At 30.4% G+C, this 20,188-nt stretch overlaps 1 protein-coding gene and 1 pseudogene across 1 annotated transcript; both read right to left on the reverse strand.

Annotated features, from left to right (window-relative positions):
- Window positions 1-363: 363 nt before the first annotated feature.
- On the reverse strand, window positions 364-5,591 carry LOC107636413 (uncharacterized). The gene is made up of 8 exons (XM_021122431.2): window positions 5,439-5,591; window positions 3,589-3,677; window positions 3,235-3,342; window positions 3,018-3,150; window positions 1,473-1,602; window positions 1,064-1,387; window positions 895-996; window positions 364-820 (listed from the first exon to the last, which is right to left on the reverse strand). Exons 2-8 carry the CDS (start codon window positions 3,665-3,667, stop codon window positions 464-466), a joined length of 1,233 nt encoding a protein of 410 aa, XP_020978090.2. The 5' UTR covers window positions 3,668-3,677; window positions 5,439-5,591; the 3' UTR covers window positions 364-463.
- Window positions 5,592-7,949: 2,358 nt separating this feature from the next.
- LOC107636411 (uncharacterized) lies at window positions 7,950-11,037 on the reverse strand (annotated as a pseudogene).
- Between the last annotated feature and the right edge of the window lie 9,151 nt (window positions 11,038-20,188).

A 20,188-nucleotide genomic window follows, 5' to 3' on the forward strand; every position in this document is an offset into this window, starting at 1 on the left:
ACGAGTATGTCGCTAATTTTTCTAGAATATCGGTTAGTATTCCAATTTTGTCACTATACTTAAATAAACATCATACTATTTTTTATTTTAGTGATTGAACTAAAAGATTATAATGCATACAAATAAAATTAGTTCATCAAAATTATACATGTTTTAAAAAAATTCAAACCAAATATATTGATTAAAATAAAAATCTATTGTAACATCTCCAGCATAGACACTTCTCAAATAAAATACCAAAACAAGCTAAATCTAACAATATCAATAACTATAAAAATCAATCTATATAATTTTTAACTAAGTAAACTACCAATAAAAGTAAGCTAACTTCTATAAAACCTGAAAATGAAACAAATTGCCCAATTACTTATCTATCAAACAAATTAACTACCTAACTAAGCTAAGCCTAACAAAATGCATTAACATAAGCCACTTAATCAATATCTGAGCCAGCAAAGTCACTCTAATGGTCCTTTTCTTGGGGGAATCCTGGAATCTTAGAAAGGAGAGACAGTAGATTACTCTGTATAGCTTCATTTACAACACTAGGCAACACTTCATTTATAGCACTAGGCAATGCTTCCTTAATAGCTTGAGTGATGTCCGCTTGTGAAACCGGTTTGACTGTAGAAACACTTGTATCTTCTGGTAATGGCACATCTCTATGATCACGAATACCAATATCTAGACTGCGGCCTAACCCATGAACTCGTCCTTTCTTATTAGTTCCTGCAACTTCTGTCCACACGTCAGGATCAACTTCAGGTTGATCTAATAAATCTTCTCCATATTTTTGTGATATTGCCTCTCCATATAAATCCTACATCAGAAAAATAAGGACATATTATTAAGAAAACCGAAAGTAAATTAAACTACAAAATTAATGGCACTTACAATAATTTCCTTGGATACTTCAGAAACATATTCTCCACTTTTCTTCTTATGAACATCATCATATACTTCAAGGAAAGATACACGACGCTTCAATTTAGCTTCCTGTAACAACATTTATTAGAATATACTATCATAAATCATTTGAGATAGACAATATTTTTCTTTATACCTTTCTTCTCTTGTGTTCGCCGAAACTGATAGACCCTGCAGTGTGTAGTTTATGAGCAGGCATAGCAGCCCTATTTTTTTGACCAGCCACAGACCTATTTTTCCACTTTGAATCTAACCAGTGATCAACTAAGCCATTCCAAACATCAACTTTCATTGCTTTAGGTCCATGACCCTTAATGTCAGCAATACTAGTTGAGTTTGCCTCCTTAAAAGCTCTTTCCCTTGCTCTTTTCAAAATATCTGGATAGCGATCAAGCATTGTCCTATTCCAAACAGTTCTTGCCATAGCCTTATCATAATTTGATGCAAATTCATGTTTTTCCTAAATTTAAAGATTAAAAGACTTAGTAACTACGCAATTCAATTATCTATTAAAATCGCATTGAGGCAACATTATAATCACTTACCAGGAAACCTTTAAACAACTCGTCCTTCATGTTTGGACAATAATCCTGCCATCTTGGTGCTGGAGAAGGCATCCTACTTAACAAATCTTTTGTAATGTCACGAGTTACTGTATGATTTGTAAATCTCTTCCTACATTAAAAAATACACGATTATCAAAAATAGTTTAACACACAACGACATAGATCATCAAAGCAACAACAAATTCTAGGCTTAACTATACTACTCGCAACTTTAAAATAATTTATGAAAATAACATAGATCATAAGTATGTAAAGCTCCCAAGAGTGCATCAACTAAATTAAAAAAAAAACCGCATCAATTAAATTAAGATCAAATCAGAAAAAAAATCAAATATAATATTTAGTTCTCTCATGCGGCATGTATTAACTGCTGGTCACATACCATTTTTATGAAACTACTGTTAACTGTATTTATGTTTTCTGTTTTGACAAAAATAAAATGATAGGAATACAAGAAATATGCACATCCATTCATCCAATATAAAAGTAAATGCAGGGATTGAGTTACTAATTGAGCAGAAGTTATAATACTGGATGAGAGGATATAAAAGAAAAGTAATGATTTATTTCTTTGAAACTATTTACTGATAGCTTTCTCCATAGTAATCTAAAATGGCCATATGTTTCGGTATTTATTGAAATGCATTTCCTGTGTTGTGAATTTAGGCTTAGATTAATATCAATGTTTTGCAAAGAAGAATATCCACATATGCAAAATTATTTTTCTGTCTATTTTATAAAAATAAATATAATAAATTAATAAACATTATAACATAAATGACACATATATAGGACTCTAACAGCAAATCTTTGTGATAAGTTGTGATTGCATGAAAAAAAAGTAGGTGCAGATTGAGTAAATTATAATAATTTTAACATTTAAATAATCTGAGCATTAAAGCCTTGCATTAAGACTTGTTGGATCAAATTTTTTATTCTATAATTCAGATTGGTTGCAGTAGTGAAACATATACTTTTTTAGTCAGTATTGTTTATGGTATATATTGTACAACATTAGCAACTACAAATAGCAAGTGCATAAAGAGAAAAAGGTTTGTTCACATTAGATGGGTTCAGCTAATGGCAGTTTTTCAAATAAAAATCAAGTTTATCAAATGCACTACAAAAGTATCATCATAAAACCAAAGACAAATTACAAACATGACTCACCCCTTTTGATTTTTGATGAAATAAAAACCTTACCCCTTATTTTTGAAATCAAGCATTGACCTTCTTTAATTCTCATATGTTATTATACTTCTTTTAAAAAATATAGCACATGCATTACTAACAAGATTAATGAATGAACAGGAAAATCAGATCCATTTATTCTACCTTTGTGATAATTTCAACATGATAAAGTGTGAAATAAATATACATAAAAGTCTCAACATAATAAGGTGTAAAATCTAGTAATAAACTAGTAAAAATTAAAGGTACCTTACTAAGTGATACCCTTCTTTTTTATTTTAGGTAGAAAGGATACAGATATAGCAAGGTCAAAATAATATTATAACTACTTACGGGTTATCGCCTTTCTCTACAGCTATTACCAACTTCCTGTTACCCCTAGTTTCAGTATGTGCACTTGATTGTCCAACATTAGGTAGCTCATTATCTTCTGCGTCTAAAACAGATCCGTCAGACGAATTCACACCTACAATGAATAAGAGATAATTTTCAATTAGATATGTACTCGTTAATGAATATGTAAAAATTTAGCAGCTGAAGTAGATCATACCATCTAATTGTGGTGACGGTTGTGATAAAGCTTGTGGAGATGGTTGTGATGCTGATCCCTCATTCAATTGTGTAAGATGAGGTTCATCGTTATTATCGTTCTGTTGACCTACAGTAAAAAAGATAAAAAAAAATAGATAGGATAAAATCACTTTCTAACCTAGGATTAATTAAATCACAATGAAGCCATATAACTCAAGTGTATAGTACAATTAGATACTTAATACGTGTATCAATGGTTGAGAAGAATCAATGTCAACAGTTTACTCACATAAACTTAATGAAATAAGCATACATCATATTTCATAAATCAAGAGCCGATAATGGTAAACTAAATTCAACGCCAAATGTATACCTGGCATACGCGAGGAAAGTTGAGATTGATCGATATGAGTGTTTCGTACCATTCGTCCACCTCTACCTTTTGGTGTCATGATTATCTGTCTAATAAAAAATAAATAAAAGAGAAAGTGATTTTAAAATATTTTCAATACAACCTATTAAAATAATGAATTGGAAAATAAATTGCAACAGCATAAATTACTAATTTATTTGTGATATGCAGAATTGTTTTATAATTAATACCTGACTCTAACATAATTAACAAGAACAAAACAACATTTCTAGCAAGAATAATACATATTACTGATTTTTTGAGGGAGATTTCATAGCATAATTAACCTGCATCTGTTTTGTGTCTTGGGAGGGACTCACGTAATGCTTATTGGTTTTGCTTTTGAAATCTACCCCATATTATGTGTTCAATTCTTCTATGTACTATGGTGTATGCATATTGATTTATTGCTTATTAGGATAAACTTTGTATTGACCATATATCATGACCTCTGTAGGTTCTATCTATCCTATTATTTTAGACCACCATTCCTACAATATTATAAGACACTAATAACTCATTTTTAAAAAATATATACGAGTGAGGCTTGGAGTTTATCTAGTTTCCATATACTGAAGTGCATTACTAATCCAAATAATTAGGTTTATTTAATGTTAGTTTTGGTTTATCCTAACCTATTACTAATTTACTAGGGACTTATTAACCTGGTTTGGAGTTTAGTCACAGTTAAAGCTCTTTGATCCTCCTAGTGCGTGTTCTTAATTATTACTTGCATAACCAATATCTTCTAGAGAATAATTAGTAAAAAAACTGATAGGATATACCATTCTAATCAATAATCATAAAAAAGAAATAAAATAAATAAATAAACAAAAAGAAAAAAAAACAAGAAAAAGAAAGAAATCAGTATAGGAAAATGAATTCAATTTTAATACACGACTTTATGCTGCTGGTAGAACTGTCATGGTATTTAAAGAACACAACACAAAGTGACAACATCTAAATTATGATCTCAAAAAATGGATTTTAACAGTTTGTGGTATGTGAAAGCTGCTGAATGAAAAGGACATTATGTTGAGACTTTTAAATTATATTAGTTATATAATATTATAAATCTAGAATGATAGGTAAAATAACAGAGAAGTGAAGAAATGTGAAAGAAATTCTGGATTATTTGCATAGATGAACCGTGAACTTACATGATTCTATTATAAGAGAAAGTTCCAAACCCTGACTGCCAATAATATACAGGTTTCTATTGCAAATTACAACTCTATTATTGGAGGCAATAAGTATAAGGCCGTGACTCATGTAAACATGCACCAAATTTTTTTCACTGAGGTTATAACGCACTAACTCAGAAAAGATACTTATATAAATTTTTATTTTAAAATAAAATATTAATTTAAAATTGAATTTACAAAAAGGAAAAAGAACACGCACTATGGGATTGGAAACAGAATTCTAAGGTGGTAGCTTAAATTTATATTCTTAGTGGAATATAAGTTGTGAAATATTGATGCATTGTCCTGAATAAAAAATAACAGTGCAAAAATAACATAATATCTCAATTTATTTTATTTAATCATATGACTATTTTAGTATGGAATATAATTGTACTCTTTAAGGGTTTGAGAAAAAATAATTTGGGTTTGGGAACAGATGATTTCAAAGGTTTAAAAAAAATTTTCAATCTCAGGCATGCAGGGCCTCCATGAACAATAAAATTCACAGCAGTAAATATCTAATTCCACGAAAAAGCAATAATCCAAGAAAATTTTGAATGTAAGAACCATCACAATCATATTAAATTATACATAAGAACAAACATAGGAAGAGATTATCATAACCTGCGATTTGTGGAAAGGAGAAGCGGACCTCCTTCAGCTATGTCGTGGATCAGACCTCCTTGAGCGGTGTCGTCGATTGGACCTCCTTTAGCGAGCCTCCTTCTTTAAACAAACAGCACCAACAATATGAAAACCTTCCTTCTCCACAACCAGAAATCCTTATTTTTCTTTTTGTACGGTAGCTATGGCAGAAGAGGAGATAGTGGGGATAGTGGGGTTTTTAATTTTTAAGTTGAAATATTACAAATTGCAAAGGGTGCTGCGCGGGTTTTTTTTGTGTTTGGCTTACCGCTTTTTTTAAATTAAAAATAATATAATTGTTTTAAATTTATGTTCCTATTTTTTAATTTAAAATTTATATTTTTAATAAAATTTAAAACAAAAAACAAGGAAACAAAAGGGCAACTTAAAAACCATCAAGAACAGAAAAGCACAAGGATGGAAGAGCTTGAACTGAAATAGCAACTCAATAATTAAAACAAATATCAACTAAAATACTAACGGAACAATTAATACAATATTGAACAAGAACAATAAATCACCTTAGTTTTCACACATTCTGAAAATCAACATGGGAAGGAGAGGGAGATGAAGATTTCATACTCAATGGAGATGGTTGAACCTGGGGAAATCACAGCGGCAATTGAGAAGGTGAACGGCAGGAAAATGGCGGCTGAGTGGAGGCTCCAACACGCGACCGAGCAGAGGAGTTTGGATGACGCATAGCAGCGCGCACGACAGTGGAGCAAACGCGACGGCGGTGGTGGCTGGGCATGTAGAAGAACAACGACGAGGTGAGGTTGCATGTTCTTCTATGGTGTGTTCGAAAGCAAGTCAAAGAATGTTATGCCCTTCTAGGTTTTTGGCACTGAGGTCACAAAGGTGAAGGCAGGAGAAGTTAGGTGGCTGATTTTTCACGACTTCTTTTATCAGATTTCTTTGTATATAAAACGGCACCGCATTAAATATAGTATATCCTACATTTCTTTGTTTTTTTTTTCTTTTTTAAAATGTAGATGAATATAGAACATATTAGGACTTGCTTATTAGAAAGTTAAATTAAGTTAGACAAATATATATTATTTATATATAATAGAAATATGAAAGGTTTAGTATCCATTTTCTTTTTTCTATTCTACCTTCGTTTTTATAATTTTAAAAAAGATTGCTCACCCTCAATAGTAAGATTATAAAAATGGCTCCAATTAAAGTAATTTTTTTAATAAAATATAGAACGAATAATTTTTTATTTTAAATTATTATCATACTATTTTAATTTAATATACTCTTGATACTTATACAATATATAATTATAATTGGTGTCTAAATTTAACTTCCAATATTATTCTTAAAGAAAGATTTATTATTAAAAAAATTCTTTTGTCAATTACGTTAAATAAAAAAATTTTTATCCAATTTTTTTTAGAGTAACCTCATTAAAATATTTTTATTAAATATAAATTATTGTTACAGATTTTTTTATTAGGATATATTTTTAAGGAATAAAAGTAAAATAGTTCAACAAGAATAATCTTTCTTAAAAATAAATTTACACAAAATAATTTTACTTTCAAATTAATAACGTACTTTCTTAATATACTCTAAGTACCTACACAATATATAATATCAGTTAGCATTCAAATTTAAGTTCCAATATGGTTATTAGCGAGAGAGAGGTTTGTTATCTTTTTAAAAATTTAATTTTGTTAATCAAAACTATGAATATTAATTTTAATTTTTAATTTGTAGAATAAATAAAATATGAGAATTTTTCTTATAAATTAAATTATTGAAAAACTTACTTATTATAGAACAAGTTAAATCTATTTCTCGACTGTAAGAATTCATATCATTTACTCTTGAATGTAATCAAAATAAATATAAATTTATTCAATTTTTTAAAATTTACATTAATTATTAAAATTATGACATAATGAATGTCCCTTTGTAAAAACATAAAAATGACTTCATAGTTATTTTTTTGTTAAAAAAAATATGACTCAATAAGTATAAAGTCCAATTAAAACAACTATAGATTAAATTAAATTAAATTAATTGTATTATAAATTAATAGACGACATTCAAAGCTTTTAAAGAAATACAATAGAAGCATTATCATTCTAAAAATACGCTTTATATATTTAAGCATATTTGAGAATAAAAATCTACTCTATCAAATATTTCACCTCGTATATTATCTAGAACTTTAAACTAGGACAATTTTATATTACCTTTTTATTGTGTGCTTTTATAATTTAACATTTTAAAGATTTTTTATAATAATTTTAATTTTAACAAAATATGATATAAATAAGATCACATTAATATTAAAATAAAAAAATACTTATCAAATAGTTTTGAAACAAAAAATTATATTAACAAAAAAAATAAAATTAATTTTTTATCCAATTAGAGCTCTAGCCAATTCTTTCCCCCCACCAACAATCTCATCTATCAAGCAAAATATTTGCAATTCTGATTTTCCAGCAAACAAACCAAATCTATACGAAATTAGTCTTCATTCTCATCTTCGGAACTGACACTTTCACTATCCTCACTATCAAAATCTTCATCATCGTTGATGAGCTCATCATTGAGCAAAGTGTCAATTGGACAATTTATATCTTCTACGTTTACTTCTTCCATTGGAGCATTTGCATCAAACAATGTAATAACTTCATCCTCCAAAACAACACTTTGCGCTCTTAAATCAGATACACTTTCCTGATAAAAATCATTACTATCAGCATGCTCATTGTTGGGTTCTTCATCTGGATCATGCAAAGTCTCAATCATAAAGAGCTTGGCTCTGACTTTACAAGCCGCCCACCATTCCCCACTAGATTTATACCCACTATGTGGGTATTTTGTGTAATATACCTGTTGTGCTTGCTCAGCCAAAACAAATGGCTCGTTTGATTGTAGTCTTGATTTATACTTTATGTCAACTAACCCATATCTCTCGTCAACTTTTACTCCATTAATTGGGTCAAACCAGCAGCATCGAAAGATAAATACAGTATTTCCATAGCCTAAGTATGACAGTTCCAAGATCTCCTCAAGAATGCCATAGTAGTCTAAGTCATTTTCCCCATAAATATTTCCTTTAACACATACTCCACTATTCATAGTAGCTTTATTTTTGTCGTGATCCTTAGTATGAAATCTATATCCATTAACTTTTAAGCCGTTATACGAAGTGACAGACTTGGAAGGACCATGAGCTATCTGTTGAATCATTCTACTTTCAATGTGACCTGTATCTACCTACAAATGAATATAATAACAATTGAAAGTTATACATTCTTGCAATACAAATAATTTTAATTGTTATAAATATTTAACTTCAAAAATCACTCACCTGATTCTTTATCCATCTACTAAAGTCTTTATCGCGGGCAATTAGTATTTCATCGTCGGAGATATTTGGATCTAACTCTTTCAGGGAATCCTTAAATTGTCTAATAAATAAAGTAATCAATTAACATTCAATTTAGTTGTAAAATTAGTGTGTATATAATATGAATATATTAACTAGTTCTAACTTACTGGAGATAAGGTTCTATTTCTTCGCAGTTGACAAGAATGTATGTGTGGACGATATGAAGCTCTTCATCAGTTAAGTATTTTTTTGAACCTCGCCCGATGGAAAGGCATGGGTATCTAAAAATAGACAAGTGATTCTCATCCATATTTGAACCACCATCATCGTTCCTGGGAACTTGAGTCCGCCTTGTTTGTACTGTTGACTCAAAATACATGGAAGTAAAGTTTGAAATTTCTTCCAAAATATATGCTTCACAAATAGATCCTTCAACTCTTGCCTTATTTCGAACTTTTCGTTTTAAGTATAACATACACCTTTCAAATGGATACATCCATCGATACTGCACAGGTCCTCCAACCTTAGCTTCATAGGGAATGTGGACAACTAAATGCTCCATCACATCAAAGAAAGCCGGCGGAAAAATCTTTTCTAGCTTACAAACTGTTTTAATAATGGAAATCTCTGCCTTCTCCACAGCATCAGGGCGTATTTCAGTAGCACAAATTTCTTTAAAGAACAAGCTGAGCTCTGTTAGCACTCCCCATATGGATTTTGGCAACACATCTCGAAATGCCAACGGAATTAGTCTTTCCATGAAAACATGACTGTCGTGACTCTTCATTCCTTATATCTTCCCATCCGCTAGATTAACACATCGTGAAATATTTGATGCATAACCATTCGGAAATTTTAATTGCTTTATCCACTCACATACTATCCTCCTTTGTTGAGAATCTAGGACATATGTGGCTTTTGGTTTTTTGTATTTTCCATTCTCGAATACCAACTCCAAGTTAGGGCGTTTGCATATTAGCTTCAAATCTTCTCTTGCATTCGCATTGTCTTTTGACTTTCCCTTTACCTCCATAACAGTATTAAAGATGTTGTCAAAAATATTTTTTTCAATGTGCATAATGTCCAAATTGTGTCTTATCAAATTAGTTGACCAATAAGGCAACTCCCAAAATATGCTTTTTCTCACCCAATTATGAATGGTACCAAAGCCACCATTTTTTCCTCTCGAATTTGCCCCAAAGTTAGCTTCATCGAGTTTGTCCAACTCATTTAAGATTTCAACTCCACTCATTCGTTTTGGTGGAAAAGACTTTTCCACAATTGACTTTTTAAAAGAATATCGATCACGACGAAATGCATGACCAACAGGCAAGTACTGTCGATGACAATCAAACCAACAGGGTTTAGCACCATGTTGTAGTCGAAACGATTTAGTGTTCTTCATGCAAATCGGACATGAAAGTCGGCCGTGAGTACTCCAACCAGACAACATTCCATAAGCCGGAAAATCGCTTATAGTCCACAATAATGCTGCCTTCATGTTAAAATTTTTCTTTTCCCATGCATCGTAAGTAGTAACACCATTGTCCCACAAAACCTTTAACTCGTCAATCAGCGGTCTAAGATAAATATCTAATCTTTTTCCGGGAGACTTCGGTCCAGGGATCAACAGACTGAGGAATATGTACTCTCTTCTCATGCACATACTTGGAGGAAGATTGTAAGGTGTAACAAACACAGGCCAACATGAGTATGGAGTCTTCGAGCCAGAAAATAGATTAAAACCATCAGTGCAGAGTCCAAGCCTAACATTTCTAGGTTCTTGGGCAAATACTTCATGGGTGGCATCAAATTGTTTCCAAGCATCAGCATCAGCCGGATGTGTGATAACCGATTCATCGTGGCGTACTCCATCCACGTGCCACTTCATATATTGCGCAGTAATTTTAGACATAAACAAACGTTGAAGTCTTGGAGTAATAGGAAAATATCTCAATATTGAGTATGGCACATCTCTACTGCTATTAACTGTATCCCCTGCCTTTGGCTTAAATCGTGGGTGTCCACACATTGTGCAGGCTACATAACTAGTCTTGTCACTTGTTTCTTTATAATATAGCATGCAGTGATTAGGACAAGCATCAATTTTCTCATATCCTAATCCCAATTCTTGAATCATTGTCTTTGACCGGTAGAAATCTTCTGGCAACTTCTCTGATTCTGGGAGCATGCTCTTGATTATGGCAACCATTCGATTATAACAACTCTCACTCATGTTGAATTCTGATTTCAAGTTCACTAGCTGGGTTACAGCTGACAATATTGTGTGCTTGGTGCAGCCATCCCACAAAGGTTCGTCAGCACTCCTCAGCAACTTATAAAACTTCGACGCTGATGGATTTGGATCCTCTTCTAAACCTTCCATTACGTTTAAGTTATCACCTGCAGCATCAATAACCATGTCTACATATGGATTTGTAATCTCTTCTTCATGTTCTTGGGTAACATTTGTTGCGTCCTGTTCAACCCATCTTTCCTCACCATGAGCAGTCCAGTTTATATAACCCTCCATAAACCCACGATCACACAAATGCTTTTCGACCCAAAATATTTCATCCCTAATCCTGTTCTTACATTTTGTGCATGGACAAAGAATGCGACCTAAACTATCAATGACTGTCGGGTTTCTTTCTACAAAATCTACGAATTCCATAACACCTTTCTTAAATTCCTCACTTAGATGACCAGTGCAATCTTGCCTTCGTGACATCCAACTCCTATCAGGCGCCATGATTATCTGGACTAAAGTTTCATTTTAGTTGTAATACCAATGTTTAACATGCATATAAATCACATAGTCTCGTGTATTTTTTTCCTAAATTTCATTAATGCGTGTTTTTATTCACAATCACATTAAATAACCCCTTCTACAAGTTATAAAGTAACAAACTTAATACATTCAATTTGAAAATAAAGATATAAATCATAAAAAGATAATATACAAAGCTTGAAGGAAATTGTAATAAATAATTTGAACCATTAGAAAGCCCAAAAACAATTGGGTATCATTAATCTCATGCCAAGAACTTCAACTCATGAGGTTAAAAAGTACAGAGATATGCCGGGTTCAATAATCAGAATATCAGTTATATCTTTTAATATAATAAGAATCCAAAAGATTGACAGAACTATCATAACATCAAGAAAATAGGAACTTAAAATTTATGACAATATGAAGCAAGACAGCAAAAAACTCAAGTTCAATCAGTTAGCAAGAAAGTAAATTTAAGTGATCATTTTATTTTAGAACACTAACAAATTCAAGGTTCCAGCAACAAATTTCAGCAGAACATTCAACTTTCAATAAAAATTCAACCTTCAACAACAAAATCAAGTTGCATTCAAGTTCAATCCGTGACAAATTCTTTCGGCAATGAACAAAATTAAGTAATCATTTTGGAACAGCAACCAATTCAAAGTTCTAATAACAAATTTCAGCAACATATTCGACTTTCAACAACAAAATCAAAGTGCATTCAAGTTCAATCAGTAACAAATTATTTCAGCCATGAACACATTTGAGTGATCATTTCATAACAGCAACAAATTCAAAAGGTTTCAAAAACAAATATCAGCAACAAATTCAATTTTCAACGACATCATCAAAGTACATTGATGAATTACAGCAACACAACTAAAACAAAAAGAAAGGGGAAATTAATTATATTGGAACTGACCAAATCGGGGTGCGCCGCAAGAAGCTGACGGCGAGGCTCAAAGTAAGACGACGAATGAAGACCCGCCCACCGGGACCTGCTACTCTGCTGTCGGTGACGACTTGCACAGCGGCAGGGACGGCGTGCTTCTGTGGACGAGGGGATGACGAGACAGAGAGCGCCGGAACCTTCTTCCGCGGCTGGGTGTGAGACGGTGACAGTGAAGAAAGCTAACCAACTGGCGGCGGCGACTGAGCTTGAGGGAGAGAGTGGTGTGAGCGAGGTGAGAGAGCTGGAGGGAGAGGTGGCGTGAGCAAGGTGAGAGAGCTTAAGGGAGAGAGACGTTGGGGCTCTTTCAGATCAGGATGGGTAAGAATAAAAAATTAATTTTTATGTTTTTTAAATCATAAATTTAAAATAAAGAATAACAATTTTATAAATAATAAATTATTAATAAATAAAAAATAAAAATAAAAATAAATTTTTTATGAGTTATTTAATTTTTTGGGCAAAACACCTCAATAAACTAAATACACATCAATGTTACCTGAATGTCTCAAATAATCAGAAAATACAAGTCAAATTCTAAAAGGATATTTCTATATAAATCGAATTGATTAAATTCGATTTAATGAAACACGTAGTAAATCGAATCCTTCCGAATCAGGTGAAAAACGTTAATGGAATGAAATTCGAATCAAGTGGATTCGAATTAAGTGCATGGTTAGAATGTTAATAAATTAAATGGATTGACTTCGATTTACATATTTGTTTCGTCTCCCCTAATTCGAATCTAATAGATGCATGAAATTTTGGCTATAAAGTTTATGTCTTGAAAAATAATTTATTAAATTATTTTTTAGAAGATAATTTTTAAATAAATTTTTAGTATTTATTTTTGATAAATTAAACTAAAAATAATTTTCAATAAGCACAACTAATAATATTTATATTTAATAATAGTTTTTTAATTTTAAAAATATTATAACAAATATAAATATATAAAAATTAAATAAAGTTATATATTTATCAATATATAAAGTAAAATTAAATTTTTTAATTTCAATAAGAACAAATTAATAACTTGCAGGAATATTTCTATAAGAAAGAGAAATAAAAATATATTATACCCACTTTATTATAGACTTATTCACTCAACATACTCTTTTAGTACTCTTTTAAAGTATTCTCAATAATTTTATTATTATTATTATTATTATTATTATTATTATTATTATTATTATTATATGATCAATTTTTTATTTACTTTGTACAAAAAAGTTAACAATTCATACATAATAATCTTATTATTGAGAGTACCTAAAAAGAGTATTAAAATATGTTATTTTATATGTTATAAATATTTATGAGACTTTTTTTTTTAAGTACTCTTTTTAGGTACTCTCAATAATAAGATTATTATGCATGAATTGTTAATCATTTTTAGATAAAATAAATAAAAAATTGATCATATAATAATAATAATAATAATAATAATAATAATAATAATAATAATAATAATAATAATAATAACTTTTTAAGTGCTAAAAGTTTATTTAAAAATTATCTTTTAAAAACTAATTTAATAAATTATTTTTCAAAACAAACACTTTATAGCCCAAAGTCCAATCAGTAACAAATTATCTCAACTATGAACACATTTGAGTGATCATTTTAGAACAACAACAAATTCAAAAGGTTTCAAAAATAAATATCAACAACAAATTCAATTTTCAACGACATCATCAAAGTACAATGATGAATTACAGCAACACAACTAAAACAAAAAGAAAGAAAAAATTAATTATATTGGAACTGACCAAATCGGGTGCGCCACAGGAAGCTGTGACGACGAGGCTCAAAGTAAGACGACGAATGAAGACCCGCCCACCGGAACTTACTACCGCTGTTGCCGGCGACGACTTGCACAAGGATGGCGTGCTTATGAGGACGAGGGGATGACGAGACAGAGAGCACCCGGCACCTTCTTCCCCGGAACCTTTTTATATTTAATATCTTAAATCATCTTTAATACCTTTTTATATTTAATATCTTAAATTATCTTTAGTTTTATTATTCTTTTAAAGTTTTTAATTTTTTTTCATAATTTTTTTAACCATTTTTCATACACATATCTATCGTTATCTTTTTTTCATTAAGCATTAAAAAGATAGAAAAGAGTACTACATGTACTCATTAGAATAAAAAAAAGGACAAGAATAGAAGTTATGTATAAAATAAAAAAGGTAACGGTAAAAATAAGGAAGAAAAATTAACTGATAATTATATTTTTGACCAATTTTTAAAATGCTAGTTCTATTAATCAGAGACAATAATAGTTATATATGTATATACAAGGATAAGAGAAAATGGTAGTGTATAATATGATGAGATAATTTAATAAAAATAAAAATTAAATAATTTTTAAAAATAAAAAAATTAAAAAAATGATTTCGATAGGATTTTTTAGCTATTAGAATTATGGATGGAGATAAAGGATAATTTCGATATAAATTTTTAAATTTGTTTCTAATAAAACAAGATTGAGTAAATAAATAAATTTAATAATATTTATAAATGACTAATCTATATATAATATTAATAAGTGTTTATATTCATTTTGTTACATATAATAATAACAAAATATTTTTTTCATCTTGTTTTTCATTAAAATTTATTTATTTTACACAATTTACATGTTAAATAACTGAATGTATTTTTTTAATATTTATTTTTAATTATTAAAACTAAATCAACTAATTTTAAAAATAAAAATATAAAATTAATTTCTTAAACTCAATAGAAAAGCGGCTGAACAGGCACGTGAGCCACTAGTTAAAGTAGTGAGAGAATAAGGACTAACGTATTTCCTCACAAATTAGTAGCAACATGAAATAAGTGAGGAAAGTCTATCAGTTGTTAAGCGGCAGCTAATTCCTCACTAAATAAGCTTTTGATTAGTGACTCAATTGCGACCAATTACTTCTAACATTTTCTCGGTTAGCTTTGGATTTACTACGATTCTGCGACGGATTTCCAACGAGATTAGCGAGTAATTTACTACAAATTAGGTAGGATATAGATTTTGCTTTGCGACAATATTGCCGTTGCCAAGTCGCTCGCTAAATTAAACTTGCGACAACTTAGCGACAAATGTATTTCGCTCGCTAATCAGCGACTTGAAATCAGCGAACGAAGTGTGTCGGTTGTTAAACGGTCGCAAATTTCTCACTACTTAGGTTCTAGGCATTCAATATCTGTATTTCCCCTTTAGCGACTAATTAGCAAGGAACACTTCCGTAGCTGAATGATTTTCCGTTGCGACGGGTTAGCGATGACTGTTTTCTGTCACTGAATTTTTACAATATTATGCGACAAATTAGCGAGAAACTAGTTGCTCGCTAAAAATAAAAACTTTGGTGACAAATTAGCTAGGAATTTGTCCATCGCAAAATGCATTTCAAGTCTTTGTGACGGATTAGCTAGTAACATTGTTCCTCACTAATTAGCCTTTTCGCACAAAGTTTATTTAGCGACGAACTAGTATGTGAATTATTTCTCGCTAATTGTATATCAAACACTTGCGACGGAATAGTGACAATAATATCCCTCGCTATTTTTCTTTTATTCGATTGAACTTCCAAGTGACTGATTTGCTAGAACATTGTTACTCGCTAATTATTTTGTGACAAATTAGCGAGGAAATTATTCTCGCTCTTTTTTTAGCTACGAAACTTAATTTGCGAGAAACAAACTTACTCGTAAATCTCTCGCTAATCAGTCGCTTTTCTCAAGTTCAGATATTTTGTGACCGCTCATTAATTTTGTCGTTAGTACGTCACTATTTCCTCGCAAGTTAGTGACGGATTAGTGACAAAAAATATTTCTCGCAAAAATTCGTCGCTAATCTGTCAAATTCTTGTAGTGTGAGTTCTGGTTATATATGCTTGTTGATTTTAATAAAAAGTATTTCCGGTTTTTAAAATGAATAGTTTATATGGTTCAAGTTTTGCAAAGACTCCTATTTTATTATTAAGTATGGAAGTCGTCGTAATACTCTTCACTATCAGAGTGGCGGAGACGGAAGCGTGACATTTTGGTAGTAAGGGTGTTACAAGAATTGCGTCAACAGGTTAGGGTCGTTTTTCACCAGCAGCTTCCGCACCTCCACATTGGTGGCTTCATCTGCCTCTACCTCTGCCACCAGCCTTGCTGATCCCGAAAAAGTTATCGACTTGAGAAAAGAGGTGCAGAAGCTCACATAGGAGCTTCACCAACAAGCTTAGCAGTCTGAGGAGAGATACAACAAACTTCTTGCACGCGTGGGAGACACCGTTGCCATCAGGTCGGAGCTGACAGAGAAGCTGGAACGGCTAGAGCATTTGTGAGACCAATTGACGGTGTACTACAAGCAAATGCACACTGGAGGCAATGGGGCATCGACATCAGCACCTAGTCCGCCGCCTCAGCAGGAGGAAGATGAAGATGACGACGATTACCAGGATCCGTAGAGTTTAGGGATTTAATTTATTTTATGTCTATTTCATTGTATTTTATTTCTTTGACTTTTTATTACATTCAGATACTTGATATTTAATAAAATTATTAGTTGATTTCTGGTATTTAAAATTTGTGCACTAATTTTGTAAAAAAAAAATTAATTTGACTACTAATTGTGCAAAAAAAAAATTGCATACTGTCGAATTTATTGGCGGAATAATCCGACGGTAAATGGGTGCCATAAAACATAATACGGCGCTAAAATTATCATAAAAAAAATTCGACGGTAACCAACCGCTTATTTTTATCATATTAATTGTAAAATTCGACGCAAAATTTGCTGGTAATTAACATTGGACAAAATAATCTGACGATAAACTTCGACGGTATTCAGCAATTTTCTTGTAGTGTAAAAAAAATTATAATAAAAATATTTCTAAATTCTAGGAGCAAAAGATTATTATGAAGCTTATGTATTAAAGATATAATTATTTATATAGATATTTTTATTAATTTAAGTTTTTAAAATAAAAAATTTTATGATATTATATTACAATTTCTTTAGGCCAAAAAATCTAGATAGAGTTGGATTCTTAATATATAAAAAAAAGTTACCTAATCTCAAAAGTCAAAAGAGACTCTTATATATACAAAGAAATTAAGTAACTTAACTTTACGGGAACACAGTCTAGTCTCGCAGGCCTCAGCTCCTCCCTCCTCCTCTTTGCCGTCTCGCAGCCTCGCCTGCTCCCCTGCTCATGCTCGTCTCCCAGTGACCTAGCCTCGCCCAACCTTGTCTCATCCTCCATTTGCCGTCAAACCTCCTCCCCTAAGCCTTGCATCCTCACTCAACTCCCTGCTACACCACCTCCTCACTTTTCCGTGACTAGATACTATTGTTTTTTTTATGTAGTTTAACATTGTATAAATTTTAGTTTATATTTAAAAATGATCAATGATTATATAAATTTTAAATTTTAATTTTATTTATTAAATTTTAAAATTAAAGTTATAAAAATGAAGTACATTAGAGTGTAAATTTTTACTATCCATAAATAAAAATAAAACGAATTATACATATATATATATATATATATATATATATATATATATATTAAAATAGAACAGATAGAATCAGATACAATAAAAATCTACTATAACTTCTCTCATTGTCATCCCTACATGTAATTTTATATAACACTCTAAAACAATCAAAGAAAAATCCAAAAAATTATAATATAATAGCAAAGTTTAAGTTTATAAATCGTTTCTATATATATCTATCATGCATGCATCTTCTCAAATAATTTTAATTAGTCTACGTGACACAAAACCTTTACCGTACGACTTAGGCATATAAAATCACCCAATAAAATTGAAGGAGTAATCAATTTTGTCACTGTCAAATGAATAGCAAATCTAACGAAATCAACAAGTTGTCTTGTCAAAGCATTGGAGGGCATATAGACAATATGTGTAGATAACCATTAACCTTCCTTCCTTTGATTCAACCATGCATCATATCAATATATCTAGCTAGCTGTGTATCAATAATAAACATTTACAATGCGAGATAGGGTTTTAATTTTATTTGGTACCTTTTGGACTTCACTTTTAATTTCATCCAGAGCCTAACAAAGATATTTTATTATTTTTCTTTTCATTTTTATTTTTCAACTTCTTTTTCCCTACTTGAAACTAAATGGCATACCCTTATGGGTGGTAGCATGTGTCCTACTTGTCCAATTCGATTCTATTCGATTGAGTAAGATTGTCAACTAATCTGCATTGGATAGGATAGAGTGCAGATAAAATTTTTGTGCGGATTGAATAGGATGCGAGTTGAATCTCAATATAATTCTATCCGACCAACCTGTACAGAATATATATATATATATAGGAAAAATTATTCTAAAGGACCGTTAGAAAGATTTAATTATTAAAAAGGATATACTTATATAAAAACATGTTTTAAGTAGATGCTGAATTAAAGATCTCTCATTAAATATAAAAGATCCTTAGCTACTAAAAGAAGATTACTAATTGATAATTTAATACTTTTATTTTTTACATAAAATCAATTTTATTTTAAATTATCATCAAGTTATATAATAACATTATATTCTTTTTATAACCCAATAATAAAATCGAGTACCCATAAATTAAAAACGAATAGAATTAGAAATAGAATATTTTTAATTTATAAATAAAATAAAATAAATTTTATACAAAATTTTTCAACCCGCATCTAACATTAAGATTGGCTTCTAATCACCCCAGGCCTTGCATGTGATCTCACTGCAAAAAGATATGAAGAAAAATAAAAAAGGCAAAGCTTACGTCTCAAAAGGGTCTTTGACTCGAATACAGATCACTGATTCTATCTATATCTACCTGTGAAATTATTACTCGAATTGTTAATTTGGTTTATGTTAGATCCTTCGCTTACAAGTTTTAGAATTTATTGAAATAACAATAATAATAGACATGAACCAATTAAAGGTAGAAAATATTCTACTTGCTTTATTACGTAATCTTTAATCATCTGAAAACTACAAATGAAAGATTCAAAAGTTCTCAATCTCATTCTAATAATTAAGATAGTCTCATCACATTCTTTAAATAAAGATATGACTATTAAATCTTACACATTTCTTAAAATTATATATGGCTATAATACTCTAATGTTAAAAGAATTAAAGAAAGTCTTGAAAACGAATATTGTTGCTAACATTTAATGTAAGAAAAAAATATAAAATTTTTAAAAATAAAAATATTTAAAAGTCAATTAAAGAAACATCAACAAAAGTTTATTTTTAGTGTACTTCGTACTGAACTTATTTACCAATCTGCTACAATATTGATTGAAATTGATTGTCATAATATTAATTTTCTAACATTATTTATAATCTTAATTAAGCTGTCTAATAATTATTCAGTCACTAATTGTTAATTTTACATTTTAGATAGATATCCAAACTTTTATGTAAATGTATGTAGAAGCATGCAGTCAGTAAAAAAATTGGTATTAGTTGAGTTAGTTGGAGGAATGCGTATTTCTGCCATTGATTACTTCTTAAAAAATATATAAAGTTATTTGCAAGTAAGTATCTACTAAGCAATGAAGAGAAATTGTGTTAAGGGGGGCCACTCCATGTAAGTCTTTTGTTAGATAGTCAAATGGTATCTTC

The sequence above is a fragment of the Arachis ipaensis genome, chromosome B4 (assembly GCF_059453495.1).
Source record: "Arachis ipaensis isolate K30076 ecotype BB chromosome B4, ASM5945349v1, whole genome shotgun sequence".
Lineage (NCBI taxonomy): Eukaryota > Viridiplantae > Streptophyta > Magnoliopsida > Fabales > Fabaceae > Arachis > Arachis ipaensis.